General features: G+C 51.8%; 1 protein-coding gene and 1 non-coding gene across 3 annotated transcripts in view; one reads left to right on the top strand and one right to left on the bottom strand.

Moving 5' to 3' along the window:
• The window catches only part of LOC138824858 (zinc finger protein ZXDC-like), a 36,625-nt gene that overhangs the window by 1,797 nt on the left and 19,560 nt on the right, over positions 1-15,268 (bottom strand). The window contains exons 8-9 of one of the 2 annotated variants that reach the window (XM_070019254.1): positions 2,296-2,465; positions 613-714 (exon numbers count right to left, since the gene is read on the bottom strand). In XM_070019254.1, coding sequence (XP_069875355.1) covers positions 613-714; positions 2,296-2,465 — 272 coding nt within the window. Of the gene's footprint in view, positions 1-612; positions 715-2,295; positions 2,466-9,926; positions 14,961-15,268 lie in introns of those variants that run through there. The other variant, XM_070019253.1, reaches the window with a different exon arrangement.
• Positions 6,694-6,801, top strand: LOC138824896 (U6 spliceosomal RNA). The gene has a single exon (XR_011371212.1). It is a non-coding gene; the product is annotated as a U6 spliceosomal RNA (small nuclear RNA).

Consider the following 15,268-nt stretch of genomic DNA (forward strand, 5'->3'; position numbering starts at 1 on the left):
GCTCAAGCACCCGTGTGCATTTCTGCAGAGCGGCTTGTCTTTGTTTAGTGTCACAACCCTCCTTGCAAATGGGCTGTGGAGAGCAGCCCTGGCCCTGTCTACCGTGAGGGGGGGAGGGGAGGGAGGGAGGCGCTGCGGTTCTGTGAAAGCCCATCCGCTGCTCTACAGGCGGTGGCGAGAAGCGTGCGTGCTGCCCCTGGCTGGCTGGACCCCAGACCCAGCTCCAGAGGGGAGCGCTCCTCACTCATCTTCACCCAGGCTGATGAGCAGCTGCATGTCTTGGGCATGATCGGCCTCGTTTCTTTAGGAACGGTCTTGCTGGTGGGTGTGCCAGGCAGAGCAGCGCCGGCAGCTGACACGCACTACACACCTTCAGGACTGTCTCTTCTCAGCCCCTGACGACTCAGCTCCCAAGTTCTCACTACTAAGCACGAAGTAGCTCGCAAGCAGGCTGCGTCCCACCCTGTCCATCCCCGAGCCAGAGGCTGCAGTGATGCAGCTGAGCCTCTGACCCCCTTTCCAAAATGACCCCCAGCGGGGGCCCCACAGAGGCCGCGGGGCGGCCCACCTGCCCAGCCCTGTGGCGCAGCAGCCTTTCAAGACAGAACAGACCTGGAGCACGCAGACGGGCAGGTCCATGGAGAAGCAGGGGTGGAAGGTGGAGGGGTGTGGGCTGAGGGCCAGCGGCAGGACTTCTTCCCCTGAGGGGTCATCCTGGGGAGGAGAACACACACAGAGCTTTCGCGATTGGCCAGCAGCTGTTCCCTCACGCCCCTGCCTCCATGCTCGGGAGAGCCGCCCCCGGCACTGCGCAGACGCTGGGCGGCTCTGCTGTCTGTCCTCACTGGCCTCCCAGACTTGCCCTCCCTCAAGCCCGTGTGCCCTGGCTAGCCCTAGCCCAAACCGAAGGGTCCAGAGCAGACTCATGGTTCCTAAGGGGGAGGCTGCCGGTACCCCACCATCTACCCAGACAGGACCTGGACCCTGCCTGTGATTGCCACGCACAGGGGCACCGAGTGCCTTGTATCACAGCCGGCCTCTACCGCCCCAGCCTCCACTACCCCGTATCCACCCCCCCCAGTGCCAGGCAGGTGCTCCATGTCTTCACCTCACAGATGACAGGCGGAGGCCAGGGTTGAAGACACTCACCCAAGACTCCTCTGCCAAGGGGAACAGAGGTGATGGAAGCCCGGGTTCAAGGCTTCTCATCTTTGATGCATCCCTTAAAGACACCCCGTGGCTCCCTCTCCCCAGCGCCCGGCCGCAGGACCACTTCCTGGCGGTTTCCCCACTTAGCCCTTGCCCACCAGCGGTGTGCCCTCCTCCACTTCTGAGCCAACCCCAGTGGCTGTGCCCTTCATCTCTTCACAAGGCCCAAACCTAGAAGTTTTCTAGGTCATCCATGCAGAGAAGCCTGAGACACCCCCCTCCCACCAAACCACGGCCAGCCCCCCCGCCTGGCCCCGCGGCCGCCGCCTCACACCTCTGAGCTACTGCAGCCCCACTCCTTCCCTCCACAAGGGTCCCTAGGATTTCAACTTCCTGACTCAGTCCCTAGGCTGCCCAAGTACCAGAACCGGGCCTGCTCTGCGCGTCTGCTGCAGTAATCTACAGTCCCAGAGCGGTCCGTGATGAGGGGGTGCCTGAGATTGGGTCAGGTCAGTCAGAACGCCGGTTCTAGTCCCTTCCTTCCCCGCAGTTCTGGCTCCTGGGCAGAGGCTGGAGTCTGTGTGGCGGCGGGCAGTGCTGGCAGGCGCCACGCACAGGCTGCCGGCCGCAGCTCTGCTGAGCCCACAGAGGTGGCTGGCCTGACCTTTTGTGGCTTGCTGAAGTAGCAAAGAAAATGGACAAACAGAAACCAAGTCGCCCACTCTGAGCCTGGCAGTGGCACTTGCTGGCACTGGCCGGTGAGCTTGCGTGTGGTGGCAGCCCAGCAAGCCCTTCATCTGGTCCTGGCTGCCGCGGAATCCGTGGGGTTGGGGCGGGGGAGGCGGGGTGCACAGCCAGCCTGGGCTCCACCAGACTTTGTTGGCACAAGAAGAGGTATAGCAGGAAGCCCTTGGTCTCTCCCTTGGAGGGGGGAGATTGGGGAGGGGGCGGCCGGGCACAGGCGAATGCAGGGCAAACCCAGTGTGCTGGTCTTAGCCCAGGCGTGGTGACGGGCTGAGATGCAGAACTGGACTTGGGGAAGTCGAGGCAGGGCTGGGGGCGGAGGCGGCCACGGTGGGCCTGGGGATCAGACAGGGTGCGGGGCCTCCACCCGGCCTGCTGTTGGCACGTGGCCCCCCGCTGTACCTGTGTCCGGGGGCGCCAGGCGCCAGGCGCGTCAGCAGCCGAGGCTGGTCCTGGCAGACCTCTGTGGGCCACCACGGGGCTCTCACAAGCACCCCTGCCCAGACCGGCGTGGAAGGAAGGAGGGCTGTTCTGGCCACTTTCCATTTTTCTTTGAGATGACTCTGAGACTTCTAAAAGGAAACAGATAAAACCAGCACATCCGACATGGCTCCAAGGTCAGACTCTTGTCCTCTGCCGGGCTGCAGAGACCACCACCGCTCTGTTACCTGGCCTTTAGCAGAAACAAGTGAGCCCACCACCATTCCGATTAGAGAAATTGGAAAACACACCACAGGTCTCTTTGCGGAGCTGGGCTGAAACCCCGGGGGCTCACAGCTGGAGGGCAGCGCCCACGCCCCAGCCTCTCCCTGCAGCTGCTTGGGGCAGGCAGGAGACTGGAGCAGAACGCTGTAGGAAGCACACAGAGCCACCAAGGGGAAGGGAGGGGAGCAAGCGCGCCTTCACTGCGCTCCCCTCCCCGGGACTTCCCCCGATTCCCAATCATCCAGCCAACAGGTTCCTTCCAAAGTCATTATTTCATAGGCTTTAGAAACAGGTGTTAGAAAAATTCAATGACTAAGGGGGATGTCTGAGGGCCAGGGGAAGCCCCACAGGCTTCGGAGGGCACCTGAGCGGCTGGGGCTCAGCACCAGCTCACCATGAGGCCTCCTTTGAGCGAGGTCCAGGAGTCCTGGTGTCCATGAGACCATGTCTACCGCCCTTCCTGGAGGCAGATCTGTGAGGCTGGCCACAGCTGCGATGACTGACTGCCCCACAGGGTATTCACACGAGAGTAATTTAATCTGTTGAACTGCACGCTGGCTTTAATCTGTGATCCTCAGATCTCAGCCTCCTGAGTAACGAGGATTATAAGGCATGAGCCACAGGTTCCCTGCCGTAAAATGTAAAATGTGCGTGCACTTTAACATGAGTTTGTTACAACTCTGCAGCTGAGCTCCCGTCCTGCAGGGGGTGCCTGCTGGAGGCCAGGCAGTAAGGCCTGGCTTCAAGGTCACACGGCCAAGCTTCAAGGTCGCACCTGTATGCTCTTCACATGAAAGTCTCAGTTTTTTTTAATTCTAGAAAATATACTAAAATGTATTTCAAGAAATGTCATAAACCCACTGTTTAACATGGCTTTTTAGGTTCCCTTTTTTTTTTTTTTTTGTACTGGGGCTTAAACTCAGGGCCTTGTGCTCTTTCCTAGCTTTTTTTGCTCAGACTAGTGCTCTACCACTTGAACCACAACTTCACTTTTGGCATTTTGTGGGCTAACTGGACTAAGACTCTCATAAACTTTTCTATCTGGGCTGATTTCAAACTATGATCCTTAGATTTCAGCCTCCTAAGTAGCAAGGATTGTAACCAGTCACTAGTGGCAGTTTTGTGTTACTTAAAAAAAAAAGCAGACAAAGCTGGGCACTGTTGACTCCTGCCTGTAGTCCTAGTTATTTAGGAAGCTGAGATCTGAAGATCACCATTCGAAGCCAGCCACCAAAAAGCTAAGTGGAGCTATGGCTCAAGAGATACAGTGCTAGGGCTGGGAAGGTGGCTCAGTGGTAGAGCGCTTGCCTTGCATGCTCGAGGCCCTGGGTTCGATTTCCCAGCACCACATAAGCCAAAAGAAAAAAGCCGGAAGTGGCACTATGGCTCAAGTGGTAGAGCGCTAGCCTTGAGCTGAAGAGCTGAGGGACAGCGCCCATGCCCAGAGTTCAGGCCCCACGACCGGACCCAAAAAAAAAAAAAAAAAAAAGAGATACAGTGCTAGTCTTGAGCAAAAAAAGCTCAAGAACAGGGCCTAAACCCTAGTTCAATCCCCAGGACTGGTAGACACACACAAAAGCAGACAAGGTTTAAATGATGCTTAGCTTTGGAGTAAGGTAAAGGCTGCAGGCACAGTGCAGTAGCAGAACATGAACTTAGCAACAACAATGCCAAGACACCATTCCAATTTCCAGCACCAAAACAACACCAAACAACAACAACAACAACAACAACAACAACTCAAGAAAACTTGAGCCATCTCTCTGTTGATTTTGTAACAATTCAATGGCAAATGTGTAGGTCCTGTCCTAAGTCACCTATGAAACAAGAGAGGTGACAGGCTGTACTCTTTCGCTACAGATGATTGGCATGGAGGCCAGTCAATCGTGAAGTTAATTAAGTGCTCAAAATCAATGACAATCCCACTTTTTATTTATTTATTTATTTATTTGTTGTTGTTGTTGTTGTTTTGGTAGGTCCTGGGGCCTGAACTCTGGGCCTGGGCGCTGTCCCTCAGTTCTTCAGCTCAAGGTGAGTGCTCTACCACTGGAGCCACAGCGCCACTTCTGGCTTTTTCTGCTTATGTGGTGCTGAGGAATCGAACCCAGGGCCTCATGCATGCGAGGCAAGCGCTCTATCACTGAGCCACCTTCCCAGCCCCCACTACTTTTTTCGACAACATGATTCTATTAACAGAAGACAAGACAAGGGCATATACTACTAAAAACCTAGTAAGCAGACCACAGCTCTACTTCTGTCAATAAAGGGCTGTTAATTGTGTATCAGGAAATAAGATGGACCATAAGAAGAACATTTCCCAATCTGAGATAAACTCAGTTTTAACTTCTGCTTATTAACACAGTTAATCTGAAAGAAATCACCAATGCTTGTTCACCTGTGTCTAAGTCAGCTTTCTGGGGCCCTGCGGCTACCAGTTACCTTCCCAAGTCCCTGGTGCTACCTGGGCTGCAGCCTTGGAGGTTTTTCTTTGCGGCTTAGAACTCATTGTAGGGATGACAAGCCCCAGGCTTACTCATTCTCAGATGTATCCTTCTGGAAGGAAACATGTTTGTTGATAACAGAAGATTAGGGAAATGATGGGGCTGGGAAGGTGGCTCAGTGGTAGAGCACTTGCCTTGCATGCATGAGGCCCTGGGTTTGATTCCTCAGCACCACATAAGAAAAAAGCCGGAAGTAGCGCTGTGGCTCAAGTGGTAGAGCGCTAGCCTTGAGCTGAAAAGCTGAGGGACAGCTCCCAGGCCCAGAGTTCAGGCCCCACGACCGGACCCCAAAAAAAAAAAAAAAAAAAGATTAGGGAAATGAAAGTAGGCCTCAGTGAGAACCTCGCAGGATCCCCTTGAAAAATCTGCATGACAAAGGGCAGGCTGGATATGGCTTCCAGTTAGTTTTGTTCTTCTATATGTTCTTCTATAAAAGACACTTAGCTGAGCTGGGCACCAGTGGCTCACACCTAGTTACTCAGGAGGCTGAGATCTGAGGATCACAGGTTGAAGCCAGCCTGGGCAGAAGAGTCTGTGAGACTCCTATCTCCAATAAACTACTCAGAAAAAGACAGAAATGGTGGTGTGGCTCAAGTGGTAGAGCACTATCCTTGAGCACAAAGAGGCTCAGGATCAGCACCCAGGCCCCGAGTTTAAGCCCAGACTGGGGGGAAAAAAAAAGACACTTCACTGAAGTCAGTCTCTTGAATTGTCTCACTCGGTGCTCTCAAAGATGAGTTTCTATGCGCATGTTAGGCAATGTGTCATGGTAAAAGTGTGGCTTGTTTTTTTCTGGAAAGTAGAGAAGTACTGCTGAAGGAAAGCAGGACGAGAAGCCACAGCATCCTCTCACGTGTATCCGTTTGGGGAGAGGTCACGCATTTAAGACAGGTGTCGGCCTGAATCTCCTCACCCCGTCCTGCAGGTGAGGACTCACCAGACACTGCCGGACGGCCACAAAGGGAGGGCAGAGGAGGGGAGGCCCGGGCAGCACAGCCACACCCGGGAAAATCGCTGGGGAGACCACAGCAATGCCCTGACACTTGCTAATGGGCCCTAAGCAATAGAGAGGCCTGATATTAATGATATACTTCCTGGAAGTATATAAGTCCTGGAAGGCAAGCAGGACTACCTCGGGACGCTGAGACACAGCCACACTGGGTCGTGACAGTGACCACAGGGCCCTGGGACCTCACCGAGGAAGGGAACATGGCCAACCACAAGGAAAAGCTTGGAAACCCACAAACCAACAGTGCAGACTCCCGAGAGCGGGAGGAAGGCCTGAGATCAACCCCCTTGAATAGGAAAGCAAACAGCCAATGGCGTGTATGTAGGCCAGGTGTGAAAACCACACAATCCAGTCCTGCCTCTGAGCTCTTTCGTGAACCCAGCTGACAAATCTACCTCCACCCTGCTGAGCCGGAAGAGTTCAGGGAGCCAACACAAGAGCTGGGCTGCATGGAGGCAGGACAGATTAGGGAAAACGAGGCACGGTAAAGGCGGCCAGGAACGAAAAAACACCAAACCAAACCATAGCTTAAAGCTAATACAGGAGATTCATCTTCACTCGACTTCCCTTAAGATTAAAGGAGGGGTGTTCGCTTTGGCAGCACATATACTAAAATTGGAACGATACAGAGAAGATTAGCATGGCCCCTGCGTCAAGGATGACATGCAAATTCGTGAAGCGTTCCATATTTAAAAAAAAAAAAAGATTAAAGGAGGGGGTGGGAGGAGGTGAGGGGGGGTAGGGGGTGGGGTGGAAAATGTAGTTGAGAAGGTGGGAGGGAAGGGATGGTAGGGGAAAACAATGCTTGATGAGAACTGTACTCATGCCCTTGCTCATGTAACTGTAACCCCTCTGTACAGTGTTTTCACAATAAAAAACTTATTTAAAAAAAAGATTAAGGGACCAAAGTCATTTTCAGGCAAAATGTGGCAGGGCAGATGAGGTAAAATAATGTGAATGGCAGCCAGGAATTCAGAAAGTGTGTTTAGAAACAGAACTATCGCTGGGCACCGGCGGCTCACACCAGCAATCCTAGCTACTCAGGAGGCTGAGATCTGAGGATCACGGTTCAAAGCCAGCCTGGGCAGTAAAGTCCTTGAGACTCTTATCTCCAATTAATCCTAGAAACCTGGAAGTGGTGCTATGGCTCAAGTGGTAGAGCGCTCACCTGGAGCTGAAGGGTGCAGGGACAGCACTCAAGCTGAGTTCAAGACTCCCGGCTGACAAAAATAAACAATGATCTTTGTTTTAACCCTTGGACTGCTTCATAAGCTGTGGTGTTAACACAAGGGGAAAAAAGGAGCAAGAGCAGCTCTCTCCATCTGACCTTGCCTGCTGGCCCCAAGCAATTAATGTGTTGCAGAAACAACATCAGAAAAAGACACGTGTCCTGGAGAAGCAAACGCTCGGGACAAAGGCTCCGCCTGGCGCCACGTGCTTGCCGCCAAGGAGTAACACCTGTGGCAGTCATGTTCCCGCTAAGGAGAAACCCCAGGTTTCCACGCACGGCGGACTGCGAGCCCTGGTGGTAGACGCGAAACGCGACACCAAGAGCACCAGGAGCAGACACTCATCACTGTGACAGTGTCACACCTTGCCTTCATCATATCAAGATATGGACGTCAAAGTGCCCAGGGTGTGTCTCCCTCTGGGAGCACCCACAGTTAGAGCGTGCCCCTCCCTGCCTTTGGCTTGTCTGTCTGCTTGCTCACTCATTCAATAAAGCCCTGCCAGGTTTTCTTGCCATTACAACTTGTCCAGACATTCTCACTATGTGATCGAGGTGTCAAGGACCCTAAGAGAAGAGGGGAACTTCACCCTCACCAGTGACGGCACATGTCTGCCACACGTGGGCAGCCATGGTGGGCACAGTGCACACGGTCCTCTGGGAGGGATGTGCAGTAGCCCAGGGGGCTCAAAGGGCTCCATTATCCCTCCCCTCCACACCACAGTCTATGGGGCTGCTTGGGGAAGCTCAGAACAGGGCACGGGACCGAGGGGCTTCTCCCCAGCTCCCGTGGACAGGAGACCTGACCCAGGACACTCATGGGTGAAGAATGTCGGGCCTTACTTTCACAGCTCTTTATGTGGCAAGCTCCAGTTATCAAAATGACAATGACACTCAACTGGACTCATTCACAAGGAATATATTCATATTGGGAATGGCGTGACTGGCAAACCCTCAACAAATCAGGGGTTTCTTTGGTCTTGTTTTTTTAGTGCTGGTAACTGGGGCTTGAAGTCAGGGCCTCAGGCTTTATTTTTTTGAGGGTTATGGGGCCTGAACTCTGGGCCTGGGCGCTGTCCCTCAGCTCTTCAGCTCAAGGCTAGCGCTCTACCACTTGAGCCACAGAGCCACTTCCGGGTTTCTGAGGTGTTTATTGAAGTCTCAAGGCCTTTCCTGCCCAGGCTGGTTTTTAACTGTGATCTTCAGATTCGGCCTCCTGAGTAGTTAGGATTACAGGCGTGAGCCACCACACCTAGCTGTAAAGACCCCCCCACCCTTTTTTTTGGGGGGGGGTCAGTTATGGGGCTGGAACTCTGGGCCTAGACGTTGTCCCTCAGCTCTTCAGCTCAAGGCTCTTCCACTTGAGCCAGTGCTCTTACGTAGCTGTTTTGCTCAAGGCTAGCAACCTACCGCTGTAGCCACACCTCCAGTTCTGGCCTTTTGCTGGTTAGCTGGAGGTAAGAAGCTCTTAGATTCGTTTGCCCCAGATCTCAGCCTCCGGTGTAGCTAGGCCAGCAGTAGTTTAGCCTGGGTGCTGGAGCTGCAAGGACTGTACAAGGAGAGTGAACCGACACAACCCGTCTGTCCGCTCACGCTGCCTCTCCCCTCGCCACTACCTGGCACACCCAGGCCACTTCAGCGACTCCTCAGCCCACCTTGAGTACCCCAAGAGTCTCCGGGATTCTAAAGGAACCAGATAAAATGAATAAACAGAGAAGCAGCAAGCATTTCCACTCAGCAGACCTAATTCAGGACCTTATCCCGCTCAGCAGGCCTGTCACTAGTGATCTCAAAATGTCCTTATTGTAAGACCTATTTTTTTTATTTTCTTCCCGATTATTCTAACAATCTAAAACACACTATTTTATATAGCAGTAAGACCGTGTTAGTAGCTGTTTATGGGTTCTCTTATTACTTGTTTAGGATTTTTGTTGCCATACTGGGGACTGTTTATGCTAGTAAGCATTTTCTCACTCAGCACCTCCCTGCAGCCCTTCAGTTTTTATTTCCAGTCAGGATGCTGTCATTGTCCTTGGACTGTCCTCTCAGTTTGTGATGATCTTGATTCCCGTTCTCAGCATCAGGGGTCTGAGCCCCTCCCGGGCTTCCTGTGGGTCTCCTCTCCTCATTTGAAGAGCACTCTCTGGTAAACCATCACCACTTCCTTCTTAGCTGGACTCCTCTATACGCCATGTATTACTGGACTTCTCTTCAGCCAAGTGGCAAGTAAGTTCCTGACAGCCCCCACCCGCGTGGAACCTTCCGCACCCATCGTGACAGGCCCAGGAAGAAGGGTAGGAAACCCGTGACTCACATGTCCAGGGTTCTTGGTGTAAAGAGAAGGATTATAACCATTGGAATGCTAATTTATGGCTGGAGTCCACGTTGCAGCTCACCCTCTGCCGCAAGCTGGTGCTGGGGTGGGCTGAGGGGCAGAGGCCACCCCCATGCTGCCAAACCACACGGGCAGGAGGGACACCTGTGCCCTGGCTTCTTCCCAGTGCCTCCTGGGAAGGGAATACAGGTCTGTTTCCAAGTGAGGACACCAGAGGCTGGGAGAGCTCACACGCTGTCCCTCGAGGAGTCTTTTAATTACACACTGTAGTGGAAATGACCATAACACGCTCACACACTCACACATACTCACACACGCCATGCGTAGACATGCCCTTCCTCTTTTTTTGAAAATATACATATCAATGTGTCTATCAATAGCTTTTTGTAGACTTACCAGAAACACAAAGTGTGCGGCTTTATTGAAAAACATGAGTTACAACTATTTCATCACAAGCAGGTCTGCACAGAACACTGGCTGGCGCATGATACCTTCTCGTGGCTCCCTGGATATTTCTGTACATCAGATTTCAAAAATAACTATGATGGGACATTGTGCTTTTTTTGGGGGGGGGTCTTGGCAGCATCACCAAATGACCTTTTAAAAATGCCAGCTTGAGCGGGCGCCAGTGGCTCACGCCTGAGATCCTAGATACTCAGGAGGCTGAGATCTGAGGATCGTGGTTCAAAGCCAGCACAGACGCAAGTCTGTAAGACTCTTATCTCCAATAAACCACTCAGAAAACTGGAAGTAGTGCTGTGGCTCAAGTGGTAGAGCACTAGCCTTGAGCTGAAGAGCTGAGGAACAGTGCCCAGGCCCAGAGTTCAAGCCCCATGACCGGAAAAAACAATGCCATGAGGCCCCTTTCCCCTCCCAGGCCCTGGGTCTCTATTCCTGCAAGCCGTCCTGTGTCCCATCCTCACCTCCCCACGAGGCTTCTTCAGCATTTGCATCTGGTGTTGCTTTTGGGCAGATCGGGGCTCACAGACATGCTCACAAGGCATCTCCCTGTAGTTCCCTGGCACGCGCAGCGTGAGGGGGAACAGCAGACTCCCTGGCCAGCCTGCCTATATGATGCTGGGAATGAAACCCAGGGCCCCAGTGGCTGAGTGCACCAAGGGCTGGGTCATGGGATCTCCCTTCTAGGGCCATCGTGAGATCATGTGCGATCATGTGCCCACATGCGCACACACGGGTGTACACTGGCTCCGATGATAGCCTCCCAAGAGCCTTGAACTCATCTTCATTATTCCGCATGGAGTTTCCATTCCTCACTGGAAGGCCAGCGCGCACCACCCCTTCCAGACACGAGGACAAGGCCGATCCTGGGTCTGTCTCTCGGACACTGGCTCTGCACATAGGGCACCCTGCCACACCTGAGTTGTGGGGACCCCGAGACAGGGCTTAACGGAGCTAAGCCTCCAGCCCGTTTTTTCTTTTTTGGGGGCAGTAAGGAGGTTTGAACCCAAGGTCCTTTGTTTGCTAGGCACAGGGCTCCGCCAGCAAGCTTTATCCCTTGTCACTTTGTTTTTCGACTGGACTGCAATCTTCCTGTTTATGCTTCCCACATGCTGAAATGACAATTGTGAAATACGGCACCCAGCTTTTTTTTTTCTTTTTTTTTTTTTTTTGCCAGTCCTGGGACTTGAACTCAGGGCCTGGGCATTTTCCCTGAGCTTCTTTTGCTCATGGCTGGCGCTCTACCATTTGAGCCACAGTGCCACTTCCAGCTTTTTCTGTGTATGTGGTACTGAGAAATCGAAGCCAAGCTTCATGTGTGCTAGGTGAGCACTCTACCACCGAGCCTGTCCCAGCCCTGCATCCAGCTTTTTATGGGTTGATAAGGGGCCCAGGCCAGCCCTGAAGTTAGATCCGCCCAATCTCTGCCTTCCAAGTGGCTAGGATCACTGTTCCTGGCTGCCAACCACGGTTCTTCCTGTGGAGTGGCCTTGGATTTCAGTCCTTCTCGACGGACTTTTTCTTCCTCATAACCAGGCCAGTCAAGAAGCCCCACTGGCTGTCTTTGAGGCAGTTCTAGAACCTCTCCCGTTGGCAAGTTGCCGCTCTGACCGGACACTTATTTCTGTTTGAAAACCACTGATTGCTTTCTTTGCTCCCATGCTGCCTATTAAATGCTTATCAGGTAAACTGGAATGATCTTTCTGAAAATGTCATTTTCCCCCTTCCAATGGCTGCTCGACTCTGGCAACTGGGCCCTCCGCTCTGGCTCCTCTTCTCAGGGTCTCAAGCCCTTTCTGGACTATTTATTGGTTTATGTAGAAGGGAAGTTGTCTCCTGGGACAACCCCCGACGGCTCCTTCATTACCTCCTGCAGCTGTCAACTTCCATGCGGCCCGTTCAGCTTGCGGCTTCTCATACTCCCTCCCTGGCCGGCTCTACCTCAGCCATCCTTTGGTTCACTCTGTTTACCAGTAGCTTCTGCCGGTCCCCAGCAGCCCGCAGGTGAGAGGATGCCTGTGCTTCTCGCCATCTTCTTGATGCACTGTAGGGAAGGGAGCCACCTGTCTCTCATTCAAACTCTGTGTCCTGTTCTTTCAGGTTCTGCCCGGCTGTGAAATTCCCCATGCAGAGCTGGTAACTCGCGGCAGCTGTAAACTGCACTGACTTGTCAGAGGGCTGCCACCGCATGTGCTTCCTGACTGTCCGCTCCAGCTGATTCTTCTGGGTTTCTAACCAACAGCCAAACCAGCTACACATTATTTGCTTCTTCCTTGCAATCTATTTTAGTTCTTTTTCTCAGTTTATTTCAAATGCAAGAACCTTCCAAAGAGACTAAGACACGGAGGTTAATACACCTGTGATTCCCGTACAATCCCAAGGACACAGGCGGGAGGCCTTTGGTAGCTGACATCACTGTACGATTCTATTGAGCTAAAGAATCCTATTTTCATCATTGATGTGAAGACCATCAATTGTTAACAACAAACAATATCTCTTGAGAAAATTATTACTAACAAAATTCTTTACTGACCTATGACTGTGATAAATCAGTCCACAGATTTCCTACCAGTAAGTCATTCTCAAGCTCCAGTTGGGCCAGCATGTACTGGGTATACTGACAGAGCCTAAAACATTTCCATCTGTCCCTGGAAGCCGCCAATCTGCGGCTCTCTTTTCAACCCTCGGCCAGCACGCACGCCACACATCCTGTGAAAATGACCATCATGAAACACGTGTGAACCCGAGACATACCCATGTTTCCCACTGCTCACGCTCTTTCTGGATGACCATGATTTGTTTTTCTGGAAATTTACATATTCTGTTGCAAATACTGAAGCTTATTACACAGTTGGGATATGACAGCAGTGTTCTTATGCTTTCTCTTTTCTCTGGGTCAAACTGCTCAGGCAGAATTGAAAAGCAGGGGCTGTGCCTACTTAAGGGGACGTTCTGCTTGGCTTACATCAAGTCCTTGAAATCTGAACAGGTGGTTACAGCTAAGTCTGAATCTAAGGCTTCTTGAGGCCTATTCTTTTCCATCTTGAAACAATAGCTAATTGTGCTTGGCTTCCTGTCTTACTGAACTCCAAGGGGTGTGTAGCACTTGCCCCTAGCATCAGCCACGTCCCTCACGTCCCTGCGTTTTACACAATGTGGAGCGGTCAGCAGCTATGCCCTTAGCGCCTCACAACATGCAGCTGTGTCAGCTCCGTCCATCTCCACAAAACTCCTAAGTCACTGCTTTTACAAAGGTTACAAAGGAGAAAATGCGCACGGGCAAGCTACTTTCTCAGGAGTTCAAATTTATAGCTAGATGGCCACCAATTTTTCTATAGCTTGTATTTTTTCTGTTATCCATTTTTCAGTGGGCTTTCTTTTTGGAGGGGGGGAGTGATAGGGCTTGAACTCTGGGCCTGGGCGCTGTCCCTCAGCTCTTCAGCTCAAGGCTAGCACTCTACCACTTGAGCCACAGTGCCACTTTCAGTTTTCTGGTGGTTAATTGAAGATAAGAGTCTCACGGCCTTTTCTGCCCAGGCTGCCAGCTCTTCCGGACAGCAGCGTGCACTTGGGATTTTGCTTTTTGACATACCGCGTCCTGGACTCTCGGCATTTGTGTTCACAGTGACATGCATATTCTCAGGTTTCTGTTTCAGTGTGTCTTGCTGCTAACTGTCCCTTTTGGTGAGCGTTATGGTATAACACAGCCATTTATAGTTCTGAGGTGGGTATCATTTTTTTGTTTTAGAAGTCCTTTTGATGGCAATTTAAAGAATAAACGGGAGCATTCTTATGAAGATGAGTTGTTCTGATGGGTGGAGCTCTATGTGAGATGCAGCAGCCAGTAGCCTCTCATTCCTGCACTCACCATGGGGGCTCCACAGCAGCACCGCAGGTGAACACATGCAGGAATGAAGTCTTGCCTGTGCTGACGGCTGAGTTCCACCAACAATGCAATTTCACTGTGCGACTCCTGTTCTCAACTAGCTGTGCAGTCCACTCACAATCTCGAAATTCAAGGACCTCCAAAAACTAAAACTTCCCTCTAAATTTGGGGCCAACATTTAGCAGCAAAACTGGTAAGAAGCTGCTAACAGTCTTATTTCAGCCTACTTAGATGAATATATTTTACTAAGTGCAATGCATTAACAGACTCAGCTTGTGGGTTAGAACGGGTAACTATAGCCTCGACCACTGGCAGCACTGTGCAGGGGAGGTGGGCGGTGCGGAGCACATCTAAGGATTCATATCCTGACCTGAATGCCATTCTCCAAGAAAGTAACCAGAGTCCTCTGGAGAAGTGGCTGATACTATCTGGGCAGGACAAATATAAGGTGAGCTGGGGGGTGCCAGGAAGAAAGTATTAAAAAAAAAAAGAAAAAAGAAAAAAGGCAAGCCAAGACAAGAACACAGACAAAAGCCACTGGACACTATGAAATAAATGGTAATAAAGTATTGATTACAACCTGAAGAGTAACAAGAATACCTCTGAGTTCATACTGACACTAATAGAGTGCATAATAAGTGGGAAGGTAGAGCCAGCTCTTCATAAAGAAGCTTTTTTTTTTTTTTTTTTTTTTTGTTGGTCGTGGGGCTTGAACTCTGGGCCTGGGCGCTGTCCCTCAGCTCTTCAGCTCAAGGCGAGCGCTCTACCACTTGAGCTACAGCGCCACTTCCGGTTTTCTGGTGGTTTATTGGAGATAGGAGTCTCACGGTCTTTCCTGCCCGGGCTGGCTTTGAACCGCGATCCTCAGATCTCAGCCTCCTGAGTAGCTAGGATTACAGGCGTGAGCCACCAGCGCCCGGCCATAAAGAAGAATTCTAAAGTGCCTGAAAATGAGAGGAAGAGAAAGTCATCAGCAGAATACGATGGTAACACCACAACAAAACCCACTGTTGTATTAGGTCTCAGTAGGAAGTTTAAAGAGAAATGGGGTATGTGCAGTGCCCCACGGACCCCTAAGAGCAGGTGACTGAAAGGACCTTGGAACACCTGCCTCGTAAGAATGTCTTTGTTTCCCTGGGGCCACACTAGACAGCCAATGCCAAGAGTGCACAGGAAGTGCACAGTGCAAAGCCCTGATCACACAACCGATCCCGCTGAGCACTGGACAGCTCGCTGCAGGCAGGTGTCCCAG

Source organism: Dipodomys merriami, unplaced genomic scaffold (assembly GCF_024711535.1).
Source record: "Dipodomys merriami isolate MVZ:Mamm:240054 unplaced genomic scaffold, mDipMer1.0.p SCAF_13, whole genome shotgun sequence".
Taxonomy (NCBI): Eukaryota; Metazoa; Chordata; class Mammalia; order Rodentia; family Heteromyidae; genus Dipodomys; species Dipodomys merriami.